The sequence below is a fragment of the Mycteria americana genome, chromosome 2 (assembly GCF_035582795.1).
Source record: "Mycteria americana isolate JAX WOST 10 ecotype Jacksonville Zoo and Gardens chromosome 2, USCA_MyAme_1.0, whole genome shotgun sequence".
Taxonomy (NCBI): Eukaryota; Metazoa; Chordata; class Aves; order Ciconiiformes; family Ciconiidae; genus Mycteria; species Mycteria americana.
In genome coordinates, this window is record NC_134366.1 from 116,461,455 (window position 1) to 116,488,005 (window position 26,551).

A 26,551-nucleotide genomic window follows, 5' to 3' on the forward strand; every position below is an offset into this window, starting at 1 on the left:
TTTACAAGAAAAATCATTTAATCAGACCATTTTTTGTCAAACCACTGTGGGGTTTGTTTCATTTTTTTAAATGTAACTCCTACATGCATATTTTCAGAACAGTGAAAAACACTACAAAAGATTAGATGTGGGAGAAAATACATAAAATACAAAATGTCAGTCTTTTCCCCAGTGTTACAGTTTGCCTAAGACAATCTGTGGTAATTGTGTGTTTCTTTACTGATAGTAGTTTTTATTTATGAGCTGAACTGAAAGCTCATTACAAAGAAAATCAATGGTTCTTATGTTTACGCTGGCAATCAAGTTGATGTCTTCAGGTTAAAAGACAAAAGAAGACTTTTTGACAGAAGGTATATCATCACATTCTTGGGCTTACTAAAAAAAGGGAATAATAAAAGACTGAAGATGTGCTTGTTTTTCTCATAAAACACCAGTGTACTTTCCCTGGAAAGTTATTGTGTCTTCTTACCAGTACAGACGAGTTTTTTAATTCTGCCTTTTTTCCATTTCAGTAGGTCTCCACCTTTGCCACATCCTAGATCCAAAACAGTTATATCATTCTTTTTCCGTCGTACCCGATCTATAAATTCACCTAAAAAAATAAAAAGAGAGAATATATATACAGGTGTCTCTAATTCACTTGTATTGTACAGAGATCCCTAAAGGACCAAAAGGGTTTGAGAAATGTTTTAAAACATCTCAGAACTTACTTTGCCTAGAAGTCCTCTTAACATTACAGACTTAAATCTCTTTTTCTAGAAACCACTAATGAGGAAAGCAACCACAAACTTTTAAAACTATGGAGAAGATAATGAATATTTTCTGTGCTTAATGTGCTTTGCATATAATGTGACTGGAGCTCTGAACTGTTTCCCTGGCAAATGCAAAACTACACATCGCTAAACAACCACACCGTGCGTGAGTGGGGAAACAGGGTTCCCTTTCATTACCATTATAATGAAGGCAGATGTTATTTGAAAGTATGGGAAAGCCTTTTGCAAAAGAGTAAAAGCTAATTAAATGCATCAGCCACAACTTTTCCTAGTGCTCACATTACAAAAATGCATAATGTTCTGCACTCACTCTCCAAGGCCTTGCAATAACGCTAGCTACTTGTTTGCTGTCTTTTTACCCTACATATACCAATTTCATTTTCTCTTCTATCTCCACTCAGTCTAGATTATCTCTGCTCTGACTGATGTTGGCATATTATGCAAAACATATCAGCATGCTAGCAACTTTTCTTCACAGTAAGAGACATGAAATATGTTTGGATACAACTGCTATAACGCCACACTACTGAAATTCATCATGACTGAAAGGCTTCAACACAGGCTCCAGGAAAGTCTTTATATAGACCGAGATATTGCTTCTAACTGCTCTGATACAACACAACAAAAAGCAGCATGCTAAGACAAATGGTGCCAACATCTCCTGGCATGGATCTCTCTTCATGAATCTGTGGTACTCTGCCGGTAATTCTTCTCTTTGTTTGGAGATACCTGATGTTTTTGTTTCCTCACTTTGGAATTAATTTGTGGGATAGCAGACTTTGCCTTTTATAAAAAGCTGAGGATTCCTAAAGAACTGCATCCTCTAGTTTTTCATCTTTTTAAACCGTTGAGTATCAGTAATACAGAAAATATTTACATGTTCAAGTTTCCTACAGAATTGCTTAATCTAGACCTAAGGACAGACTGCTTTGGGAAAATGGCTATGAAATCATTTGAGATAGTTCTAAATAACAAGAACAGCTCAATCTAACAGAACAGATAGATTATTTATGCTTTAAAGCTGTACCTTTCTCTTTAAAAATGTCATGAAGAAGAACAGTTTCCAGTATGAACTTCTTCTATTTTTCAGATCAGTTGATCTTTAAAACTTTAGCATATATTTGGCACTCCAACAATATAAAACACTATCACAAAGATGTAAAATAAAAATAAATATAGATATTTTATTGCACTTGAAAATCGTACTATGTATTAAGAGACAAAGTGCCATAATCAACATCAGAGAGCAGGAAAAAAAAGTTACATTTTGATACAAAAATTAGTTACATTTTATTAAAGTCTAAGCAATCAATTAAGGAAGCTTACCGATGAGGACGCTCTTTGTCCAATTATTAAAGTTTCGGAGGTAGAATATGCGAGACTGGCTACGTTTTTCTAATCCAACTTCTTGCAGTTCATTATAATGTGCAGCTACAGCTTGCCCGTGGCCTATCCCACGCTGTAGAAATAAGGGAAGGAATAGACTCAAGCAGTGAATTCTTTTTACTACTTTTTCATTTAATCACAAGACCTGTGTTCACTTTGAGTATTTAAGAAAGTAAACAAGTAATACTATGAAGAGCACCATCATCATATATATAAAAACATTTCCCATAGCTGTCCTGGTACTGACATCAGTACTTCAATTATCAGAGACAACTCCCTTAAAAATTTAATCCCCTTTTCAATCAGTCCAAGTAATTTCTGATGGATGATGCCCAGCATCTTTACTTCACAAAAATACTTAACTTTTAGTTCTCTAATACTCTCACCACTCTCAAAGAATCAGTTTCATTCCCCTTAAGCCGGGGACTGAAGAAGAGGATGTTTCTCCTCAAGGAACTTTTAAGCTTCTTCAAAAATCCTGTTTCAGAAATTCAGTGTTTACATCTACCAGAAGTGTATAAACTGCCAATTTAACCAAAATGCCATCTAGCTGATGTCGCCTAAAGCCCTGAGTGGATGATCCCACTGCCAGAGCTTTAAACAGACCATGGTAAGGGAATGAGAGTAATGACTTGACAACATATCCCATATAATGCTTAACAGTTGGCTGTAGAAACATCTCTGGTTTAGCCTTAACTGTTAATACTCCAAGAGATTTCTGCCCCATGGGACACAGAGGAGCAGTCTTCATCCAGATTATTATGCTCCTAACACTTCTTCACCTTGAAAATAATCTTCAATTATATACATGAAATTAAAATAAACTGTAAATAAAAACCAAAGTAACAGAACACGGAGAACCAACACAAATTCTGTGAGGCACAAAAGTGTTTGAAATAACAGTACAAACTAGAATGAAGGATTCTCAGTTAAAACCCACAAACACCCCACAAAGCCCCAGCCACTATGAATTCACACAGGAATTAAAAGCATTCCCAACAGCTGACTACAAAAGTCGACATCCTGATATCTTATTATTCAAACAGCAGTTCCTCAAGGGAAAAGAAGGTTTGACTGACTTTAATATACTACATGAATTCTTCAGTGTTTCACATAATTTTGGTAACCTTCAGAATTAATACAGACATACTTGTCTGGAATCTCTGTGACCTCATCATCTGTTTATTATCACGCTCAGCTGACTGATACTAACAAATATTTTGACCATTTCTAGTCTTTTTTAGGGTAAGCACAGATGGCTCCCTGAATGGCTGCTGAAGATGACGTAAGCCAGAATGGTTGACTTTGACAAGTGTGGGGGACATATTCATACAGCCCATTAACACATCTCAGCTGCTGCAAGCACAGTTGCAAACAGCCATCAGCAAGAATATCTAGATGCTGGCAGCTGCATTCAATGCAATCACCTCTCTACACCCTTAAGCTACACAAAAACAATGTATTTCTTGTCCACCTAAACCTCATCCCAGACCTACCCTATTAAAAAGATGAAACGGTTAATGTTTCTACCACAACAAAGGGCACCCTTTATTTTACCAGACTGCTTAACCATAAATTAACATCCTGGAAAAATTCCGAACAAAGAAACAAAACATTAGGTCAAAGACACTTTCAAATTATACTCAAATATCTCAAAAAGTCAAAATTAGACTGGATATTATAGCATCAGTTTCTAAAAGCTCATACATAATAAAGGACAGTGTCATATAAAACATTACCCTTTTCACCCTCCCAGTTAAAAGGACAAACATTTTCTGCTACTCTTGCAGTCTTTAAAAAAAAAAAAAAGCTTCTGTAAACCTTTCAGTACTTCACTTTGCTAACAAATCATACCAAAATTATATCACAGAGGATGCAGTTTGTAGAGTTTTCTAAATTATACAATACCTTATTGAGGAAATTAAAGGGCAAAATTATCTTATGGAAGAACCTCCCATGCACAGATAACTATACTAACACACAGGATAACAACATACAAAACATATCATTTCAACACACAGGACTTGGACTAATGCCAGTAAACCCTACACTACACTACCAGATTGCTACCACATAGACGACAGAACGATAATCTTAGAATTAGACCAAGCATGTGCTGAGATCAGTTTTCTTAACATTCTAACTACTAGCCCTCTTTCTCTTCTGTTAAACCCAACATAACTTCTGTAGCTGTTATTTTGCTAGGAAGCCACCCACAAACTTTGACATTTGGTGTTTCATGCTGGTTCACGTATGTTTAGCATAAATATTTTCAATCTTTTCTTGAGCTAAGGCTTTGAAACAAGGATTTGAACATAGCTCAAAATAAACGATACTCACCACTTTCTTAGGAGGTCCATCTTCAGGATCTAAATTCTTCCTTTTTGCTCTGCTGTCCTGATTAACACTATCAACTTCTTTTTCGTTTTCAGTGGAGTGCACTGTACCTGAAGTTGAACTATCGCCTTCCCAACCAATACCTGAATCTGCCTCTAAAGTATGAGGTTTTTTCTCCACTTCCTCATCCAAACTCTTCTCTACTTCTTGTTCTTCTGTCTTGGTTATATCAGCCATTTTTGAGTGGTTAGTCCCCTTGTCCACTGATCAGAATAGAAATCTGTAGAGGGGAAAAAAAAAACCAAACCACCAACTATTTTCAGTGTTGAATTTCATTTACGCATGACTACTGTCATGACTTTCAATCATAATACTGGCATTATAAAAAAATAACATGCCTTTGCCCTAGACAACACATAGACTTCAAATTTGACTAGTTATTTAATAAAGATAGCACAATAAAATATGTGGCATTTCAAAGTACTCTCATTATAATAAGATCAAATTAAGATAAATCTTTACTCTTCATGTTTGAGTCTCTTAGCTATCTTTATTGATTCAACTGCAAAGTGTTGGTTTTGAGCCTGTAATCTCCCTTTTCCCCTGCCCATATAAAGTAACCTACAAATCACTTTATGTTTAGAAACACAAGCTGTCAGAGTCCCTCAAATTAGTAAATTCATTATTTAATCTGATATGCTTTCAAATGGATGCCCTCAAACAAAAAAATCAAGGTGTTTTTGAAGAGCAAATTTTCATAGCAGTTGTGGATTTTCAAGTTTGCCATGAATATCCACCATGCCTCAAGCTTCACTAATACTAGGATTCTTCAGCTGTAACTGCATTTCTGTATCTCCGTTTCACAAATATCTACGCAGTCTGTAGGACTACAAATCACTGCTACAAAGCTCATTTAGTCTCCAGCACATCCCAGCCTCCTTCACACCATCATCAGGAAGCAGGGCACCTACTTTTCGATAAAGTACAGGAGAAGATAATTTGGCAACTCCTTTTCTAAAACAGCAGCCTATTTCAGTCTAACAAAAAACATGCACGCTCCACTGTACCCAGGCTTAAGTCTCCTGATGAGGGCCAAAACACATTCATTAAGTGGACCCACTACACAGAGACCCAGAACAGCTCTCCTCAAAAGAGACAGCCTCAAAGCATGACCTATGGAAATGATTTTCCTACTGCGGTACAGCATCTAACTCATGCCTCCGAAGCAGCACACCTTTTCTTATCTTCACTCGGCTGCTCCAAGCACTTTACCAGACGCTTTTAAGGCCTAAATTCAGAAACGACCAGAATTTCAGAACCAGTGACGGCAACCAAACACCCAAGGGGCAGCTCCTTCGGAAGAAAAGCCGGAGGGCTCGAAACGCCAGGGGGACGGGGGACGGGACCGGACTGCGCTCGCGGCCCAGGAAGCGCACAGAAGCGACAGACGCTGCAGCGCCGCCCCCCAGCCAGCCCGTTAACGGCCTGGGCCCTGAAGACTTCCAGCTGCGTCACGGGGGCCCGCACGGAGGGAGGAAGGGAAGGAGGGAGGGAGGGAAGGAGGGAGGGAGCGCGTCCCGACGCCGGCAGGCACGGGTCCTCGAGCGGGGCGGTTTCCCAGGGACCCAGGAGCCCGCCGAGGCCCGGCCCACCGCAACAACGGACAAAGCGCGCGCCGCCGCGCCACCACCCAGGAGTCCCGGCGCGGCTGCAGCCGATTGGCGACAGCCGGTGGCGCAGCACAGATGCCCGCGCGCCCCGCCCCCCCTCGGCCCCGCCCACCCCGGCTGCCCGTGAGGCCGAGGGCCCGGGGCCCGCCTCCCGCGCGCGACGGGGCGCGCCCCGTGCCGCCCGGCCCCGCGCCCCGCGTCCCCGTGCCCCGCGTCCCCGTCACCGGGCCGCCCGGGAGGGCGGGCGGCACTCACCCAGCCCAGCGCTCCGCCATCCTGTTTGCGGAAGTGACGCCTCCACAGCGCGGCGGCAGGAGCGGCGACGTCACGTCCGGGGGAGGGGGGGGGGGGGAAATGTGGCGCTGCGCACGCGTAAAACGTGACGGGGCTCCGCGCCTGGGCTCAGCCCGCTGGAGGAGAGGACTACGAGCTCCAGAAGGCCGCGCGGCGGGGTGGGGTGCGCGCCTGCGCAGTCGGGCCCCGCCGGGCCTCAAGGTGATGGTGGGGACAGGCGCTGCTGCACGTTGCCCTGCCGCGCGCGTGGGGCGGGTAGGGGGAGGTGACGGGAGCCGTGCGCGCGGCAGCGGCCGTCGGTCAACCGCCGCCCGGCACGTCTCCATGGCTCGCGGCCCGTGAGGAGGAGCGGTGGCTTGGCCACAAGGTACCCGCTTGGTGGGGCCGGGAGCGGGCGAAAGAGGGTGCGGGCGCCTCGCAGAGCCCCCCTGGGCGGGCGGCGGCGGCGGGGGAGCGGGGCCGCTGGCGCCTCGCGGAGCGGTGGCGGCTGGTGGGGAGCGGCAGGACCTGCGGGCGGCGGGCAGGTTCCCCCGCCGCGCTGGGGTGCCCCCACCCCCGGCTGTTGTTGCTATCGCAGTCCCGGGGGATCGGGCTGGCTGACCTGCGGCCGCTGGTGGCCGGGGAACACGGTCCGCTCAGAGGCGCCGAATGCCTGCTCGGAGCTCCCTGCCTTCCTCCTGGCTGCTTTCTCTTTCGCAAACTCCGGGCTGTTTTGTCTGGCGTGAGAAGCGTCCGCTAGCCTCTGACAGTTGTACTGTTAAAGGGCCGTGGTGAGGTTATGCTCCTTCGGGTGTTCCTCTCCCGAGACAACTGATTCTGTGCCTCTGGACTTTTTAGACTGCTTAAAGTGGCTGTGCAAGCATTTTCTTGTCTAATAAATGCTTTGCACGGTTTCTGGTGACCCGTCTGTGGCATGTGACAAATAGGTGCAAAGGGCTTCCTTCCCCCAGTAGGAGAATCTCAAAACTGAGAAATCTGATTTTTGCTCCTCTTACCTGTTCACTGGTAAAATTATGTTTTCTTGCTCATCTTGAGCTTTCAGCACTTTTTTCTTTTACATTTTGTATGGACTAGCTTTGGAAGTCTCCGAGTCCATAGGAGGCAGTGGCTGGCTGAACAAGACACAACCCTTTTGGCAAAGTTGTGTAGAGTTATGGTTCCCGTTAACAATCTGCTTCTGGTAATTAACTATGGGAGTTATCCAAGGAGTCAGACTGAGAAGTCATAAGAATTTTTATTAAGGCTGTGAAGTCAAATGTGGATTTATGTCAGATATTACAAACTACATGTTCAGCCTCATTTATGTCCATTTCTGAAATGCCTTCTCCAAGCTGGCCCAAAAGAGAAAACATTAATTTGGTCAGTAGTACACAAAGTGTCCTAGAATTCCTTACCAAAAGTAATTCTTAGGCAGGCTTCAACTGAAAGTGTTCCTCAATTTACCTAAACCCCAAGATGTTATTACTGTAACAAGTATAAATGTAAAATGATTTGCCAAAGTTTTGCTACTGTAGGGAGAGATAGGGAACAGGTTCCTCATTTGGAATGTGTCTTGCCGCCCGTGCCACTAGCTTATATGACTTGCAGCTGCTTCTGTGTGGGAAATGCATGCACAGAGGATAATGTGTCCCAATCATCCATCTCCTCCTATGGGGCTGACAGCAGGTGTTTATCTCCTTTTCTGTTCAAGGGCTGTTTGAGGTAAAAGGGGTATGACTGGCCTCTGTGGCAGCATTATTGAATTGCCCTTGCTGCTTGAGAAGCCCTTCCATTAGGGAGGAAAAAAAAAAATCATTTGATGATTTGGGTAGGTGGATATCAGGTGGCTTGCACATGGGAAAAACTGAGTAGACAAATTCAGACTGTTAAAAAGAGTGTGTGAGGAATGTAAGAAGTTAAAGATTTGTCTGGCATGACTGTCTACAGATCTACTTCACAGACTGTAGCAGTTGATAAGAAAAGGCTTGATCTGGTTTTGGTTTTTAAAAGGATCTGTGTAGTTCTCCGGCTGTAGATGATCTTTTCTCCAGACAAACTGATCTAGCTCTGTGTGTATGCTTATAGGCATCCCTAAGACACTGAAGTCTGTTTTTGCAAGACGGGGAGTTCTTGATGTCCCCTTATCCCAGGTAACAGCCCTCCGTTTGCATCTTGACACATTGCTGGATCTGTAGGGAGTTCTGACTGGTCTTGAAGATGAGGCCACAACAAATTCAATGACAAAAGCAGGAAGAGCACTGATTTTAAAAATCTAAAACTGCTAGTTGAATCCATAACATTCCTTGCAATTGGTTAGTTTTGCAGATTGGGAAGAAGACTCAACATAGTTCTTGCTAGTGTTGATACACTGTGAACCCTGATAGTTGAAGCTGAACTTACCTTGAAAATCAGATGCTGAAGCAAATTCAATATCAATCAGCAATATTTCAGTATTAAGAATGGAATAAAACCACTAGAAGAACTGAGGCCTGGGCCCGAAACATGATTGAAGTCTTTCTGCACAGTAAGATTTCATCACAATAGATCATAAGGATTTTATCTTGATATTCCGATAGGTAACTACCTAGTTCCATCACTTTAGATCAAGGGTCAGCCTCAGGGTCAGGGATTCTTAATGACTATAAAGCACCTCTAGTAGATTCTTTGACTTGAGACAAATGGATTGTGCAGTATGGCAACAACAACAAAAGAATACTGTTCAAGTTAGAGCTTTTTTTTATTATTATTTTTTAGTCTTGGATCATGATACCTTCTCTAAAAACCACAGATTATCCTTCATGTCCCTGTCCTTATAATAAAATTACAGTAAGAGTAGAAAGTTATTATTCAGTTAAAAAAAAATCCTTATCATCTGTTGTGAAGATACCTTCCCAAATTCAGTTGATTGTGTAGATACCCGTACAGGTGTGTTAAGTCCAGCATACTTTGTTCATATTAAGTCAAGAATGTATTGCTTCAAACTGTCAGGAAAATTATGGTTTAACCAGGTGTTAGTAGGCCAGATTGGTGTGTCTAATTATGTCAGTCTTCTCACCTTTTGCCTGTATTAGTAAGCAAGCAGTTAAGGACAGAAGTAATTTCTCCTTTAAGACACTGGGATTATACCATAGAGCTTTACTCTGCTTGGTGTCTAGACTTTTCTGCAACACAAATGGTAATGATCTGTGTTCTTGTGAACTTGGTGTTTCTTCTGAACAGCTCCAATCCTTTCTACCCCAGTGCCTTCCATCACTCAGTTCTCCCTGCGTCATCTTCAAACTAGCTACGCATTGTATGATTCAAGAAAAAGTGAGATTTTTTTGTTATGTTTCCAGACATGATACTGCTCCTCCTAAACAAAAACATCTGAATGGTAAAACTAGGCCTTAGTCTGTGCACATCAGAAAATGGTAGTGCCACTTAGCTGGGCTGTAAATTTTAATTCCATGGATCTGCTATTTGATCATGTCCAAAAACTGACCTTGACCATGTGTAACAGTTCTTATATAAACAAAACAAGAAGTTGTGTGGCTGTGATTGTGGCTTTGTAGGGTGTTGTAGCCAATGATCCCCTGCAGCTCTCTAGAACTTGTGTAATCTGTCCTTGCAGAGTGGGATGAGGGAAGGAAATGGGTGTTAATACAGTCAGGTGCTCATGAGCAAATTATAAAACACAGTAGTAGTTTTTTCAGATGGATGGATTTTGTTGGTTCTAAATAAAAATACGTGAGTGGCTTTACAGCAGTTCTGTAAGGCTCTTCCAGAAGTGGCTGATGGAAGAGTTGAGTAGAATGTGAAAGCACTTGTCTTTTAACTGTAATGCTTAGCCCCAATGTGTGCCAGTCAGTTAACTATTTGCTCTTAATATTTTGTGGATTTAAAAGCTGATTTTGCTGATGTTAAAATTAGATAGCATCTTTTGCTTCCTGCTGTCTCAGGCCATAGGATAGTACTTTCTGACAGAGGGATGTTTCTGTGCTGAAACACAAGCCTTGGGCTTTATTGATCACATCTCATAGAATGCAGTGTGCTTTCAAAGGTGGCAGTGTCACAGTCACAGGATTCCTTTCTCAGTCTGAATACTGAAATGTAGTAAATCTTGCTACTTCAGATCGTGAGCAGGAACGTTATTAGGGTCCTATTACTGAAGTCCCATCAGAGTTCCTTCTGGTGTAAAGACACAGCTCCATGAGTCTGATGCTCTTTCAGACACTTGTAGATGGTGTCATTTTGTTGTTTGCATGGCTGGCAACATTAGCAATCATGTCTTCGATGCAAAAGATGCTGTGTAAAATATTAAACTGTATGGTGGGCAAGAAAGTTTATCCACTCAGATGTCAAGACCTTAATAAAAATAATACTTCTTTCATAAGAACAGTTCACATTCATTTGTAGAGATGTGGGGAATCACATTTACTAAAAATTAGATGAAGAGTGTGGTTTTGAGCATGTGTGTGTTCTGTAAATGTTATGATCAGCCTCTTCACACATAATTTTTCAAGATATTCTGATTGATACTACACATATTTCCCCATATGGACAAGTTAGAATTCACAACAGAGAATTTGACGCTTACTTTGAATATTTAGAAGAGATTTATACTGGAAGTGAATGTCTGCCAACAGTAATTCAGCTGAAAGATGAACGTTCTGTATTTTTTGCTGGGAAAAAATGACAGCTTTTCAGTGTTTGAAAATGTGAGATAAATGTGGTGAGAGAATAAAAGAAAAAAATCTTGAACCTAATGCTTCCACTGTGAATTCTGTTCTTATTGAAGCTGGGGTTTTTTTGCAGTTTGGGGCTGGTTTACATGCATTTCTACTTTGTTTCTAACTGTAAGGCTTTTGAGTTTTTCCTCGAGCATGTTTTTTGAAAGTCTTAGAAGCACTTTGGGTGAATTTGATGGCAAAAGACTTGTTACTTGGTGGGGGTTGTTATTTTAAGTGTTTTGTAATATTTTAAATGCAAATTATATAACAATTTTATTACAAATGATACTGTTGATTCTGGTTGGGTTATGGAGGGAAGGGACACAGAACAATGAGACAAGACCTGTGAAGAGCCAAGGTGGCAAAAATGGCATTTATCAAGGCTAGAAAAGACAGTTTTGGTAGTCACAACACAAGATGAGGCAGAAGGCTGTACAAAGTTGATGCTGAGGTCTAAGTTTAAGTGTATTCCTAATAAATGCCTTTTATAATTAGTCAAGAGAAAGTATTTGAATACCTAAGCTCTTATTCTATGATCTGGTCAAAAAGGCCAAATTTTATTTGGGTTAGCACCATTTGTTTTAGTGGAAGTCATAGTATTCACATTGTGTCTCCAGTTGTTTCATTAGACCTTTCAGGAATAAATATTTGATTATAACTACAAGAGCTGTTTAAGTTACATATTATAATATAAATTTTATATGTTGGAGAAATCCTGAGTGACCAGAAAGATTATGAATTAAAAAATTAGCTTGGCTACTAGAATCCAAATTATGTCTAGCAGGAAGCCTTGAGCAAGCTGTTCGGTTTTGTCTGCAACCTTTTGACTGTTCTTGATGGCTCTTAGTGAAAAGAGATGTGCACAGCAGCTCTGAACTCTAAAGAGAGGTAGCAGAACTTCATAAAAGAAATATCTGAACCCTGAACATAGAACTAATAGTAATGTTTCTAATGCTTTCCAGTGTGTGTTAAAGTGTAGAGTCAGAACTCTTGAGATGCTCAGTGAAAGTTGAAAGAGGCGAGGAATCTGCCAATTAAAAGTTCAATGAGTTATCGAGAGGGGAGGTCCTAAGAGATTCTGAAACAGTGTTTCAGTGAAGTGTAGAAAACTGATCTGTGTATTTATTTGTTTGTTTGTGCTTTAGCATCTAAACCCTCACCAGTTCAGTTGTGGGGGTTTTTTTCTGAGGGAGTTCAAAGCCATATGCAGGAAACTGCTGACATGAGGCTTGCTTATGTGAATTACCTTTTGCAGCCCCTTTTAGTTATTTAGTAGAAACTTCGCAATGCTTTCAAAACGTACCACCACACTCCCCACACACCTCTGTGTTAATGGCCCTCTGACAGAAAAACGCAAGTGTTTTGAGGGGAATTAACTAATGATACATTGGGAGATACAAGGATAAAAGAGGCTATTGGGAGTTGCTTGGGAAAGTTATTACATGAGAGTGGAATAGAAAGGAGACAGAATTATATCTTATTTTGATCATTAGCTTAAAGTGAAAGGTAATGTGCAGAGGGGCAAAATAATAATCAGACAAGTACAATCCCTGCTTTGAATTAACAAAGGGCTTTTTAAGCTCTCTAGAATAGATGTATATGCCTATTTTTATGCTTCGTTAACCTGCAAAAGCATAACTCTAACTTGCTTATTGCAGGCATGTCTATAGAGTGACAAATGGACAAAAAATGAAATCAGATAGCACTTTAAAATGCAGGTTTTCTCCCCTCCCCTCCCCTTGACACGTGCCTGTTGTTTTGGGGGGCTCTGGAACTAACATAGAGCATGATCCAGCAAATTTACGCTTGTTGGAAGGAATCGTGGAGACCTTTTGTAGTTGTAAGAGGTGTAATTATGTAAAAATTCAGTAGAGGGCAGAATGAAACTTCTGAATGAAGGAACCCAGCATACCTGTACAGCACTACAAAACAGGAAAACGGAGTGAAAAGATGGAGTAGCGCCGTTCTTAAAAACATAGTTCTGAAGAGCAGAAAGCACTACAAATGATTGTGATACTTTCTTTTAGAAGAATTGGAGAACATTCACACTTTTATATAATGCTTAGCTGTGTGCAAGCTTAAGATCTAATGCCTTCCAACATAGAGGAAAATGGGGATACCACTGTGATATTGACTGGATGCAGATCAGCTGTTAAGCCTCCTGTTTAGTGTTCCAGATCTATAACTCAACAGACAGGCATTGCATTAGGTTCTCCTGCTTTATTTGCCTTCTGTATGCACTGTTCAGGCTTTATAAATGTCTACAACAACTTTTATTCTTCCTAAAGCTACTTTTTGTTGTGCTTTCTAATACTTAAGTATCAGAAGATTGTAGTAGTGAAGATCAGTGTGTGTGTAAGGACCCTATGAGGGTTTATTCTGTTTTCTTCACTTCACTAAGTTTGTTTTAGCAAGAACAAGAGTAGTTTAGATAAAATAAGGGAAAAAAGTTGTTGGCTTGTCTCCACTTATATCAGTATTGAACTGTAGTAGCATGATCAATTTAAAAATTATAGCATAGCATTTACTAAGTGAAGATATTATAGAGATTAGACATGGTGGAGGTGGGATGGGGCTAATGTTTTAAGGTAATTTGTCTACAAGAGTTTACTCTTTTGTTTGTTTTAACGTGATGGTTTTTTACCAAGACTTTAATAAATTTCACTATGACTTATTTTGCATTACTCCCTTTAACCTAAAATGTGATATTTTTTTTTTTTAGACAGCTCTGAATGGTAGGCAGGATTAGACAGCCAGTGATGTCCAAACTTCAAATTATAACCATGTTTCTTAGTTTAGAATGAATAACAGCTTGTATCAGGGACACTGTAAAAGTAGTAAAGGTCGAAATACAAATTCTAAATGCTCATTCATACACTCTCAAAGTACTAATACAAAGAATAAAAAGTCCCTATATGCTGCCATTTTCCTGTCCATGGATAGTGACTGTGTGCTATGCTGAACCATTGCAGTTACTAAGAGGTTTATAGTTATATTTTACATTGAGTTTAGGAAAAACAATGATGCTTTGCATGTATTGCACTATTATTACAATGATTTTAAAATGAGTTCTCAGCTTTTAAGGCAACCCATATATCTTTTCTGTTCAGTTGTGGTTTTCTTATTTCAGTTTATTTAAGGCAAGATGGTTTTTTTAAAATATACTATCAATAAGTTCTTGAAAAGAACAATTTAAATCTGAAAACAATTTTTTAATTATTTTTTTTAAATTGTATTTAGTAAAAATGTAAGCAATACAGTGGGTTTTTTTATTAAACTGAGCTGTTTGGATGAGATCTCTGCACGTTTGCTTCTTGTGCAGTCTGAAAGGTGAGCTGGAAAGGATTTATGAAAACTTGGTTTGTGTCCTTTCAAAATTCTTCTCTATATACAACACACAACCCTCAAAGTTTACTTGATTTGACACTAAAAATGACAAGAATGTAAATTAATTCTCTGGTTTCATAGAAAGCTGCCTTGGGAGTGGAAAAAGCTCATGGATTTTCACTGGGAACTCTCCTGTGGTATAATTAATGTTCTTTTTTTAAACAGTAACAGAACAAGTAAAAATGCTTTAAATTCATCCATATTTACATATTGTGGCCAGAGCATTTCTGGTAGAACTGAGAAAATAAGCCAGTGTAGTCTACATGTACAATACCCTCAATTCCCTTAGATGCTCTCTGACCTCTTTTACAAAAGAACTCACACTAATTTTTTTGCCATTTTCCATCCACCCCTATTCTCTGGTAGCTCAAAAAATGTTAATTGTAACAGAGTAACTGCTTTCATACAAATTATCCTGATGCAAGTTTCATCTGACAGCATCTCTGGCATGATTTCTCTTTCCAACAGCAGATATCTACAGCAGCCTTTGCTGTACCTAATCAGCCTGGCTTGTTACTTCTGTTTTTTCAAATGTTGCCTTGTTTCTTTTTTGCTTAAAATGTTAGTACACATCCAAACCCATGAATTTGTGGTAGTCACACAGACCAAATCTGTGACATTAAAAGGTCCTGAACTTTTGTTGTCCTTGGGAACAAAATAATCACTGGAAGGCAAAGATTTAGCAGAGCAAATGCAAGAGACAGGATACTCCTACAGTACCTCAGTTTTATGCCAAAGCTGATCTAAATTATAACAAAAGTACCAAAGTTTCCTAAACAAAACCTCTGGCACTCTAATGAGCAGCTGATCTATACTTTTACTCAAGAGGCCACTAGAGCACTCCCTTTATGTCAGAGGGCTTGTTAATAGCTTGCCGTGAGACAGACGTGCCTTCAGGAGCTAAATGGATGTCCAAGAATCCCAACCGGGAGTGTGTCTTGAACAGCCAAGATCTCTGCAGCTCAGTTTACAGCCAGCTGGAGATACTACTAAATAGTTAGCCAGAATATGACAGCACTGAAGAGGAGACCTTATCCCAGAAGTGTTTGTATGTCATTTTGTAGTTTGTCCTACTAGCATTCAGTCACTGACCACATGAGACTCTTACAGCAGAGAACAGCTATATTTGTCCTTAGACATCTCATGTTGTTGGTTGGGTTTTTTTTTCTTGTGGCATTTTTAAGAGAAAGCTAATGTAGAAATCTAAGATCCCTTAAAACACCCCCCCCCCCCCCATTCTCACGCCACAGACCAGCTGCTTTACCACCTTGGTATTTGACGCTTCTAGCTTCTGTCCTTTTCTGTGCCTTTGCATCATTGTGCAACAGCATGAAAAAATGAGATAGACTAAACTGAAGAAACTACTTTTGAAAAGTCACTAGGTGTAATTGTAGATAACATTTAGGTTACTGTCCTGACTTCCTTAGAATCTGAGGGGTTTTAACAACCTAAAGGTGCAGGGGAAATTGTATAACTTTTATAGCTCCAGTAATTTCTTTAATGAAAGTATTATACTTGGAGAATAAAATTGTGCCTCAAATCCACAGGCTGACACACTCTCTCCTGATGCCTGTTGAGTGCACAGCATACTAGGAACTTCATTTCACTAATGACATCTTAAAGAACAGATTTCTCTGTATTCATGTTTTAGGATGAAACAACTACAGTTTTGTATTTCTTTGGACTTCCAACCACATTTATTGTGCACTTTGAGTTCTCTGTCCTGTTTAAGATTTGTTTGCAATGTTGAGCCAAGTAATGAAAATATTACAATTGAGCAGCTGCACTCATCACCCCTTTAACAATATTCATTTCTTTAAAATCCATTACAAATTGTATGCTATATTGATCTGTTATTTTATTCATTTGCCTTTCCTACATCCTGCTATAACCATTATAAATATAATACTTCCCTCCTTTAGTCTTGTAGTGCTGCTGGATAGTAGCACCATCCTCAGCTACTGGCACTTCAAAAATCTCTCCTTTGTTCATTTAGATATGTAAAATAAAGCACATACCTATAAAACAGAGTAGGGTTGTAAGGAAAATTCTAACCTTGTTTTGAAAAACCTATTTTCTTTTATTCTCAAGTATAAGCACTATCATATCTAAGCCTTTTCTTATAATCAAGTATCTAGCAAAAAGCTTTTTTTAAAGTGGAGAAGCAAGAAGTAAGCTGTTTCACAGAATATTAGCTAGACTCATGCTATCATCTGTGCTTACAATGTTCAGGACCTTTTCAGCATCTACCCCAGACGGTTTGAGAACCATTCCTTTGACCAACCAGGTCTTGCATCATGGAGAAACACCCTTTAGTTAATGAGTTCCAAGTCCCATCTGAGGATATAGGAAGAAAAAAATGGCGTGTCAAGTCTTGTCAGTGGCCCTGGTCGTTCCCCTGCTTTAAAGCCATTGGTGACATTCTATTTTTAAGTCTTATATGGTGCACCTAACTCCGTAGCAGAGGCCCTGAAACTCATTTACCAATCACAACTATGTTAGCTACTGACTGATGAGTATTGAACAAGTAGTAGTGACACATTCTTCACATTAAGGAGAATTCTCACCCCCTGAAAGCTATTTCATATCCCAATGTTCTGCAGCCATTGCAATTCATCAGAGGTGTGGTATGGTGTTACTTCTGTGCCATCAGTAGAAATGCTACTATATATACACTATATATAATGGGAAAATTCAGAAATACTTGTTCAGTTCCTTCTTGCTTCTGTACAGAAGAATGATCTCCTTCCAAGGCTGTTGGAATGCTGAGTCCTGTTAATAACATTAATGAACCAAAATCAGAGTGCTAAGCATGGTTTCCCCCATGCTGTGTGGTGGCAATTTTCAAAGCTTGTTTGGAACAGGTATTTTTCAATAGGGTACCATCCACTGAAAATAGGTGAATGGCGGAAGTCTGAGTCAAGAGCTCCCAAATTCCCTTAGATGGATAGGTATCCTTTGCTGAGTCTGCTGGCTGGATATTGTGAAAATCTCCTTAGGGCAGATGCTCAGAGTGTTGCGTACTGTTAGTGAGAGGGGAAAACAGTCCACTGTGGGAGAGTGTTATCTCTCAGGAAAGGAGTGTAAGTGGCAATATGCAAGCAATGTAGTTGTCTTCCAGTTTGTTGTTACAATTTCTATAAATCAGTAAGGTAGTTGGTATATGACAGAGTGCCATCTTAACAGTTTGGCTGAGTGTTTTCACTAATTTTTTGTTTTGAGAAGCAATGGCATTTGGATCTAAGAAGTCAGCAAGGATCCCCGCTTCTCATAAAACCAGAGATACCACAAGCAGTTGCTACTTGCAGTGAATTCTTACAGAAGGCTGACTCATTGGGAGGCCATACCTGTGACTGATTTACTGCTCTATAAGCAGCAGTACTTCTTGGCTCCCACTGCGTTCATAACTCAACAGGAGTGAGTAACTGTTTGCTTACATAGAGACAAGAGTTCCCTTTTCTCCTGCCGATGCAATACCTGCTCTGTTAGTATGAGTTCAACAAAAGTGGGTGTCTCTGCTTCACATGCAAGGTACAGGTTCCCAGGGAGTTTGAAACGTTTCCTTCAATTTTTTCCCCACATCAAACATTGTAATTCTAGTAATTGCAATTAATTCAAGCACAATAACAAAAATATCTAGAAAACATATAGACAGGAATGTTCCAACAGATGCATTTGGGTTATTAAACTTTTCTCTCTTGGAAGGAAACAGTAGTTCACAGTTGAGAAACTTTTAAGATACACAGAAAAAATCTCCCATTAGCATGTCAGTATCCAAAGGGTAATTTATACCAATAACTTCTTCAGTAAGCAAGGTTTCAGGCTGACCAAAAATCATAATATTAGTTAGCTGTTGTTGCTATTTCTCTAAATGTGCCTTTTTTTTTTACTTTAGCAGAGTCATCAATATGTTCAAGACATATATTTGAAAAGTGGGGAACTAGTGGAAGAGTTGCAACTTTTTGAAGATACAAACCTTATCATACTCTTCTTGTTGCATATCTGGAAGGTAATAAAGGGTATGCATGGCTTCATTTTTTAAAAATGTCTGCTTACGTTATGACGTATTGATCATTTTCAGCAGCCTAGACAAATTTACTATCAAAACACCTGACTGAAATATATCTAAGGTGAAGGGGAAGCAGTCATGAAGACAACAGTGGAGTTTCGATTAAACTTGAATGATTCTAGTTTGGATCAAGAATTGTTATGATAATTAAAAGTGTAAAAGCATCAGAAAGACTTGAAAGTTGTAATATAACTGACTTAATTGGCATTTGTTACGTAAAATCAATTAGTGATTTTAGAATCACTAATTGATTTTCCAAATCAATTAGAATCAATTTGATTGATCAATCAAAAATTGATTCAATTAGAATCAATTTTCCTTCCCTCCAAAACCTTTTTTGGAGGGAAGGAAAATTGATTCTGTAACTTGCAGTCATTGTATAAAGGAAAGGAGAGAGTTAGTATTTCATTCACTAGTTCCGAGCATGCATTTTGGGGGGGGGGGGGGAGATTTCTTGATGTCTATATGTGCCAAACAAAATTACTCTCTTCTTTTGTGGGGAATCTCTCAATTTTGAACTTTCGGGAGTAACTGTCAAGTATTCAAAATCATAAGGTTAACTGGGTTATCGACAGTTTTAAAATATTCTTTGCATTGTAGTATTTCTGAAATTGCAGTTCTATTTTGCTCCTGTTAATACATGACATTCAACAGTACCGTCCCCTTTCCTAACAGATGTATACTGGCAGGCTGTTGTGGTTAGGTTTGTTACTATTAAGATTATTGATTGATTATTAATAATAATTATTATTATTGATTTTTTTCCTGTACGAACTTTTAGTTCAAAATAGTATAGAACATGAAAAATTATACCAAAACTAAGAATGTATTGGCATCAAAAATTAATTTTAATTGTACTTCAGTGAGTTCATACTACATTTATGTAGGCTGGAAGTATCACTCAAACTATCAGTTGCTCCTAGAAGGGAAGTTTCAAGGGTAACTTTTCAGTAACTGTGCCAGATTATGGAGATTGTTGCCGTTCAATCTGGCAGGCAGCTAAACACCACCCAGCCGCTCGCTCACTCCCCCCACAATGGGATGGGGGAGAGAATTGGAAGGGTACAAGTGAGAAAACTCGTGGGTTGAGATAAAGACAATTTAATAGGGAAAGCAAAAGTCGTGCATGCAAGCAAAGCAAAGCAAGGAATTCATTTACCGCTCCCCATCAGCAGGCAGGTGTTCAGCCATCCCCAGGAAAGAAGGGCTCCATCATGCATAATGGTTACTTGGGAAGACAAACACCTTCACTCTGAATGTTCCTCCTTCCTCCTCCTTTCCTTGAGCTTTTTATCACTGAGCATGACACCATATGGTATGGGATATCCCTTTGGTCAGCTGGGGTCAGCTGTCCCAGCTGTGTCCCCTCCCAACTTCTTGGGCCCCCCCCAGCCTACTCGCTGGTGGGGTGGGGTGAGAAGGAGAAAAGGCCTTGACTCTGTGTAAGCACTGCTCAGCTGTAACGAAAACATCCCTGTGTTATCAACACTGTTTCCAGCACAAATCTAAAACATAGCCCCATGCTAGCTACTCCAAAGAAAATTAACTCTATCCCAGCCAAAACCAGCACAAGATAAAAGCAGTGGTTAGCACTAAACATCTAAAAATGTTTTTAGAGAGTAGAATGAGCATTTTAGCTGTGAGGAGCAGAGTGTGTTAAGTGAAGGGGCCATTTTAGTTCAGAGTGCTAAAGAAGTGAGATCCAAAATGATTTGCTTAATTCTAGAAGGTAACAATTTCTGCAAAGCAAGATAAGGAAAACCTTTTAAAGTAGAAGAATAGAAAGCAATTTCAATTTGAGAATTTCAAGCGGCATTGGAGCAATTAGAAATCAGATTATTGAAATGCAATTTGTTTACTCTTCTTGTTTCCTCTCTATAGAAACCTCAGCCACGCTTCAACAAAATGCAACGGAGTCTCTTACATACTGCATCTCAGCTGGCACATGGGACATGTTTGGTTTTTCCTCGCACTGGTATCTTTCAGTGCTTAAAAGGACAATCAGTGTTGTCTAACGTTGGATGCAAAGTGATTCTGGCACTGGACCCTCCTAAACGATGTCTTCATGCAGGTGCAGCACGCTTTGCCTCAAAGAAAAGTGTTTTTTCATCACAGCCAGCAGACACTCCTCACAAAGTACCAGAAGAGAGAAATCCTTTGACTTCGGCCACTGATACACCCAAGCAGAGCCCTGTAGAGTCAGATTCTTCAGATGCTGATCCATTACAAGACAAATCAATTAGTCTTGTTCAGAGATTCAAAAAAACTTTTAAACAGTACGGAAAAGTCATGATTCCAGTGCATCTTCTGACTTCCACTGTATGGTTTGGATCCTTTTACTATGCAGCCATGAAGTAAGTTGATATTTTGTTGCAGTGTCCAATACTGCTGTTGAATTGAGACTGACTTTCACAGGTGAAAGGACATATAAAATACTATTACATGTTAAATAGTGCCTCTATATGTAATAGGGAAATGATGCTACATGTTTAACTGAAGCACAGGATTAATATCAAAAGTATATAGGATTCATGAGAGTGTCACATATGTACTATTATTATGCAGTTATTGCTCTATACCAAATATGTTGCTAACATTTTAAGGAATGCTTATCTCCACAAAATATGCATGGATCTAAACAGCATTGAAATTATTAGTAACCTCTCACAAGGTAAAGATAGGGATTTGGCATCCTGATTATGAATTGCTAGGTGAGATCTTTATAGACCTGTTCTTTTTTTGTCATTGGATTTGAGGGGTATTTCACCACTTCCTCCCCCCTTCATCCCCAGTCCTCCCTCATCATTGGACTTTCATGTCGTTCACCTCACTCTGAGCTCTTCACAAGCCATGTGTATCTTTTCCTTTTTTATTTCTGTTTCCTGTCTTTCCTGCCTTCCACTGAAAAAATTGCTACTGCAGGCCAGACGTTTGAATTGGAAATTAAATATTTGTGTGGCTAAAAAAAAGATAAATTATGTTTTCTAATTTTAGTTTCTTTCAGCTATAGTGTGTGCCAGATACTGTTCTGGAAAATGGCATTTATTAGAAAAAAACTATTATATCAGCTATGAGCTGCTAGTTCAGATGAAAGAGGTTTTATCTATCTGCAAATGGTTTGCTAAATATGAGTAAATGTTTATCTCTGGATTGCTAGTGTTGTATATTTAATAATAGAAAGCATGAAACAACAACAGTTTGCGGCGGCAAGGATGGGGCTTTGACATTAGAATGCCTTACCACACAAGTGTTTGTTTTAGTTACTCTAACCAGCTGGCATAATTGCCCTTTCTAGGAGCTATAGATCCAAATGTCATTCTAAATTTAGCTCATGTCAGAGGAATAAAGGTCTTGAGCTATAAAAATATTTTGCTTTGGATGAATTCACGTTGATGCTTACATCCAGACATTTCAGATTTGAGTGAAGATTACTTTTCTTGAAATACTTAAGTTAGCTGCTAAAATAGGTATTTGACAGATGAAAACAACTGAAATATTTAACTAGAAACTAATTATAACAAAGCTTCAGTTTGTCATGCCACAGGAGCAGCACCCTCTTGAAGTGGAAAAATAACTTTCAGAATGACTTCTCATGATACAAGACTAAATAATGGTGGTTTATTAAATAATACGGTCGATGCTGTCTTTCAGATCTTACTAGGTCTCCATTTTCTACTCTGGGGATAGGCCTTCAGATTGTAGGTTCTAGTATCTGTTAGTAAATTACTGCCTGTTGTTGTTCCTGATGCTAAAGTGATCGCATGCACAGAGGAATGCTTAAAATATTAGGTAGAAATGGATAATGATACTAATAATATGTCTCTATTGGAAAGTCAGGTCTTCTATAACTGCATATAGCTTTCTACGGTAATGTAAAGACGGGCTGTCTTTTTTTCTTTGGTGCTGATGTAAGCTTAGCTTCCCTGGTTTTCGAATAGAAAGAAATTGTGATAGGAGCTCCCTCCACCCATCTTGCCACCTTGTATTGACAAGGTAGAACAACGGGGCACAAAACCCCTGAAATCTTGTCTGTACGACATGTTGCTTCCTTTTTGTTTGCCACATTCCATTTGTTTGATGTATTTAAAAGTGAATGGAGGACACTGAAGTCTGGATTCTGTGCTTCTGAGCATGCTGCAGATTAGTCTGAAATATTTAAAAGAAATTTTAAAAAGAAAAATTTTAAAAAGAAAAAAAAGTAATTTTAGGCAAAACAGAACATGAAGTTGGACCTGCACAACTGGAGCATGAGTAGCTATCTTACCACCGTTATATCTACTTACCTCTAAACATAATAAACTGGGAGACAAGTAAGTTGGTAGCTGCTCAGCCCAACAGGGATGATATAAATGGGTCACCTCTTGGTGGAATGCTGAAAAGAACATTAATTTGCCCATATGTACAGAAATAAAAATCCTGTAAGTATGTTGTGTAAATGAAAAAATACTTTGCTATCAAATTACAAAGTTTGTATAATAGAGTTAAAGAATGGAAATGGTACTGTAAATCACTGTTCAGGTTTCGAATTCCAACTCAGATTGTCAATTTTTTTTCTCTTTTATAGAGGAGTGAATGTTGTTCCCTTCCTAGAATTGATTGGCTTACCAGACAGCATAGTAAACATCCTGAAAAATTCCCAGAGTGGAAATGCACTAACTGCATATGCATTGTACAAAGTAAGTATAATTATAGTTTATAAATAAGCTCCAAATCTTGCCTGGTGAACTAAACATGGTTTATTTGTTTACAGCAGAAATAATTAATGCTGTTTTCTCTCTTTGATAGTTACACATACTTGAGCATTTGCTTCTGTAGTAAAAATAGTCACATGCAAGTTGATGCAGGCTCTGTGTTCCTTTAAGGAGTCTACCTGTATTTCTGAAATAACTTCTTTGTTTGCTGCAGAACTATTGTCTGCCCTTAGAGATTTAATTACAATTAAGTTATTCCTCTGTATCCCTGACATAATTAACAGGGATAAAGAGATAAAGTCTAAACAGCTCATGATTACCAGATAAAAGTACAGTTATTTTTATCCTGGAGGATTCGCTAGTTTGTCTTCCTACCTTAGTTCTCCATCATTGTCAAGTACTTTCATTGTCCATTTGAATCAATTACTTACGGTCAGATTTGGGTCTCTCTTTATTGCTTTATACATGCACAGTCTGTGTTTGGGAAACTTGAAACATGTCAGATGGATGTGGAAAAACGGAGTACTGTATTTGCTTCGAATGCCACTCATCTGTTTTGTTTGCAAATGTGATGTGCTTCTTATCTGTTATTTAAAGGGGTTATTTTCCCAAACAAGACGTGAAAGCACTACTCTTGCCAATTATTCCTGTGCCTAAAAGAGACCAATAAATAAATGTGGTTAAATATAAAGATTTTATTATAGCTGGGAGATCTGGCAGTGTTGGAAGAAACTTTCAAGATGTGGAAGCACTAGAATAGCTTACAAAGGGAAGATTGTGCAGGCTTTATCTTTGAAATTCTGAAAGAACAGGTTAGTCTGTCTAGCATAACAAACCTGGTTTGTTGTGTCTTGGATTAGCTGACATCTTAAAGTCTCTTTTAGCTCTAGTTTTCTAGGTGTGGGTCCTAGTTTTGGACTGAAAGATGCCTGTACTCTTGTGAATTTCAGAATTTAAAGCATATCTTGTTGTCAGTATTTCCTCTTTGCTTATATGGCTCAGTGTTCAAACTGTCTGTTCTGAATTGCATTCTGAGATGCCTAATGCTCGCCCCACAAGCTGCACAGAGAGGTTTTTTTTTTTTTAAATGGAAGTCTGATGCCTGTGCTGGTTTTGTCAAAAGGATACTTTAAGTAAAAGGTATGCATTTCTGGGGGATGTACTGTAAATTGGCTTATTTTCTTATAAATAGGAGATCTTTTTAGTATCTGACACTGGCCAAAATAAATTCTCAATATTAAAAATACCTTTTGCTAGATAATATTGTCCTGTTTTATTGATGTAGTGTGGTGTTTGGTTTCTTTAAGATTGCAACTCCTGCCAGATACACTGTGACTTTGGGAGGAACGTCCATCACTGTTAAATATCTACGTAAGAATGGCTACATGTCCACACCACCACCAGTAAAGGAATACCTACAAGATAGGATGGAGGAAACAAAGGATAAAATTACGGAGAAGATGGAGGAAACAAAGGATAAAATTACGGAGAAGATGGAGGAAACAAAGGATAAAATTACAGAGAAGATACAAGAAACCAAAGATAAAGTTTCATTTAAAAAAATAAAGGACTAGGAGAGATACTTAATTTTCGGATATATCAAAGTTAGCACTTTAACCATTTGTGAGGCAGGATATACAAAGTGCACTACAGAGCTGCTTTTTTTGCCCCCCTTTTTTTTTTGTCTTTTTTTTCCCCTTGTCTGGAGATTACAGTTGCTCTGTGGATTTAAAATTCTGTATATTCACCAAGGTTAAAGTTCCTTGGGGGAGAGGTTGTGACAAAATTTAAATTTACAAGAAGGAAAAGCAAATCTCAGATTAGAACTTCAGTGGAAGTCTAGTGGAAAGAATTACTCTTCCCTCTTTTTTTTTTTTTTTTTTCCCTTCCTTCCCCCATGTCAAAATGAAGATGGTTTCTTCCAAAAGCCACTACTTTATTCTTCCTCCATCTTAGTGCACAGCTGTTATTCCATTAGACTGAATCTTCCATTCAATGAGAATGAAGATTTCTCCACTGGGAAAGGCAACATATTTTGGTTTTCAGAGTATGTGGACCCAGGCCTCTTTAATCGTGATCATCTCTCAACTTGGAGACAGACCGTTGTCATTGATACTGCACATGAAGGAGTCAATGGATTAGCTACTGGGTCAGGGTGAATTACAATGGCTACATTGACTTCAGCTGAGCTGTGATAGTTTACAGGTTGAGACTATGAATCTTTCTTGGATAGTGTATCTTTTCAGAAATCTCAACTGAACACTATAGGAAGATCCCTAGGAGTTAATCCCAGTAGCCATACTGTCAAGTATACTTTGTTTCCTGAAGTTGATTTACAGTAGAAAGTTATTAAATGAAATTAATCAATAATTGTATATTAAAAACTAGGGCGTTTTTATTATGTTAAAGTTTACAAAACTGTTCTATTTCATTTTTGGAACAAAAAAATTCTGAAAGAGAAGTTTACTTGAGAAATTAGTATACTAAGGGGCTTTTTAAATACATGCAAAGTTAGAGTTAAACCCAAAAGTTCCTCCTCCTGTTCAGGAATCCCTCAGACTGCAGTAGAACAATTTAATTAAAATGAGCATAATTTCTGAGACAGTGATCACAGTCTGCTAAACTTTTTTCCCCTAGATTTTCTTAGGTCAAGCAACTACTTACTCATAGCTGAAGGCTGAAATGCTGTCTCAGATGTCGTAAAGGACTAAAGTTGAAACTGTTCTATTTGACTGGGCAGGCAAACTTTTCTCTTGATTTTATTGAAATGTAGGCTAAATTGAATTGTTGTTTTCCTATTTCTATTACAGATCTCACTTTGTAGCAACTCTCTGCATGTGTATCTTGTTTAACAAAGGTGGATTTTTGCAGGGGGATATGGGGAAGCAACAGAGTTGGACCCTGAGCATTGTAACTGACTAGAGTAAAAGAATATAGCTGATACTTGATCAGCTCTGCCCCACTCTTATGTTTTCAGTCAAGTCACTCAGGGCCTCTCCATGTTTAAGTGAGTTGAACTTACATTAACTTAATTGTGCAGGATTGATTACGTACTTCTCTGCCTCTGTCCACATGTTGAATAGTAACTGCAATCTAATGCCTACCTCACAGGGATGTTGTGAGGAATAATCATTGTATATTCAGTGCCCTGAAGATGCAAAGAAGTGCCACGTTTCTGATAAATATTAAAAAATAATTCTGTGAATTCTTACACTGCTGAGTACTACTGTAGGACTGGAGTTAATAGATGTTGTTC

The 26,551-nt window shown here is 39.1% G+C and overlaps 2 protein-coding genes across 9 annotated transcripts in view; one reads left to right on the forward strand and one right to left on the reverse strand.

The window, feature by feature from the left end:
* The window catches only part of RNMT (RNA guanine-7 methyltransferase), a 24,923-nt gene extending 18,355 nt beyond the window's left edge, over positions 1-6,568 (reverse strand). Inside the window, exons 1-5 of one of the 3 annotated variants that reach the window (XM_075494304.1) lie at positions 6,134-6,206; positions 5,731-5,784; positions 4,500-4,776; positions 2,100-2,232; positions 470-592 (exon numbers count right to left, since the gene is read on the reverse strand). In XM_075494304.1, the coding sequence (XP_075350419.1) occupies positions 470-592; positions 2,100-2,232; positions 4,500-4,733 (490 nt within the window). In that variant the 5' untranslated portion in view covers positions 4,734-4,776; positions 5,731-5,784; positions 6,134-6,206. Of the gene's footprint in view, positions 1-469; positions 593-2,099; positions 2,233-4,499; positions 4,777-5,730; positions 6,213-6,421 lie in introns of those variants that run through there. The other 2 variants (XM_075494302.1, XM_075494303.1) reach the window with 2 other exon arrangements.
* FAM210A (family with sequence similarity 210 member A) lies at positions 6,480-26,551 on the forward strand. 6 transcript variants are annotated; one of them, XM_075494307.1, is made up of 6 exons: positions 6,575-6,661; positions 7,535-7,640; positions 18,431-18,544; positions 20,486-20,958; positions 23,169-23,280; positions 24,603-26,551. In XM_075494307.1, the coding sequence occupies exons 2-6, from the start codon at positions 7,614-7,616 to the stop codon at positions 24,867-24,869; spliced, it is 993 nt and encodes a 330-aa protein (XP_075350422.1). In that variant the 5' UTR covers positions 6,575-6,661; positions 7,535-7,613; the 3' UTR covers positions 24,870-26,551. The 6 variants fall into 6 exon arrangements, with proteins under 6 accessions (XP_075350420.1, XP_075350422.1, XP_075350421.1 ...); XM_075494306.1 differs by lacking the exon at positions 6,575-6,661 and adding an exon at positions 6,668-6,827; XM_075494305.1 differs by lacking the exon at positions 7,535-7,640 and having other exon boundaries at positions 6,480-6,661.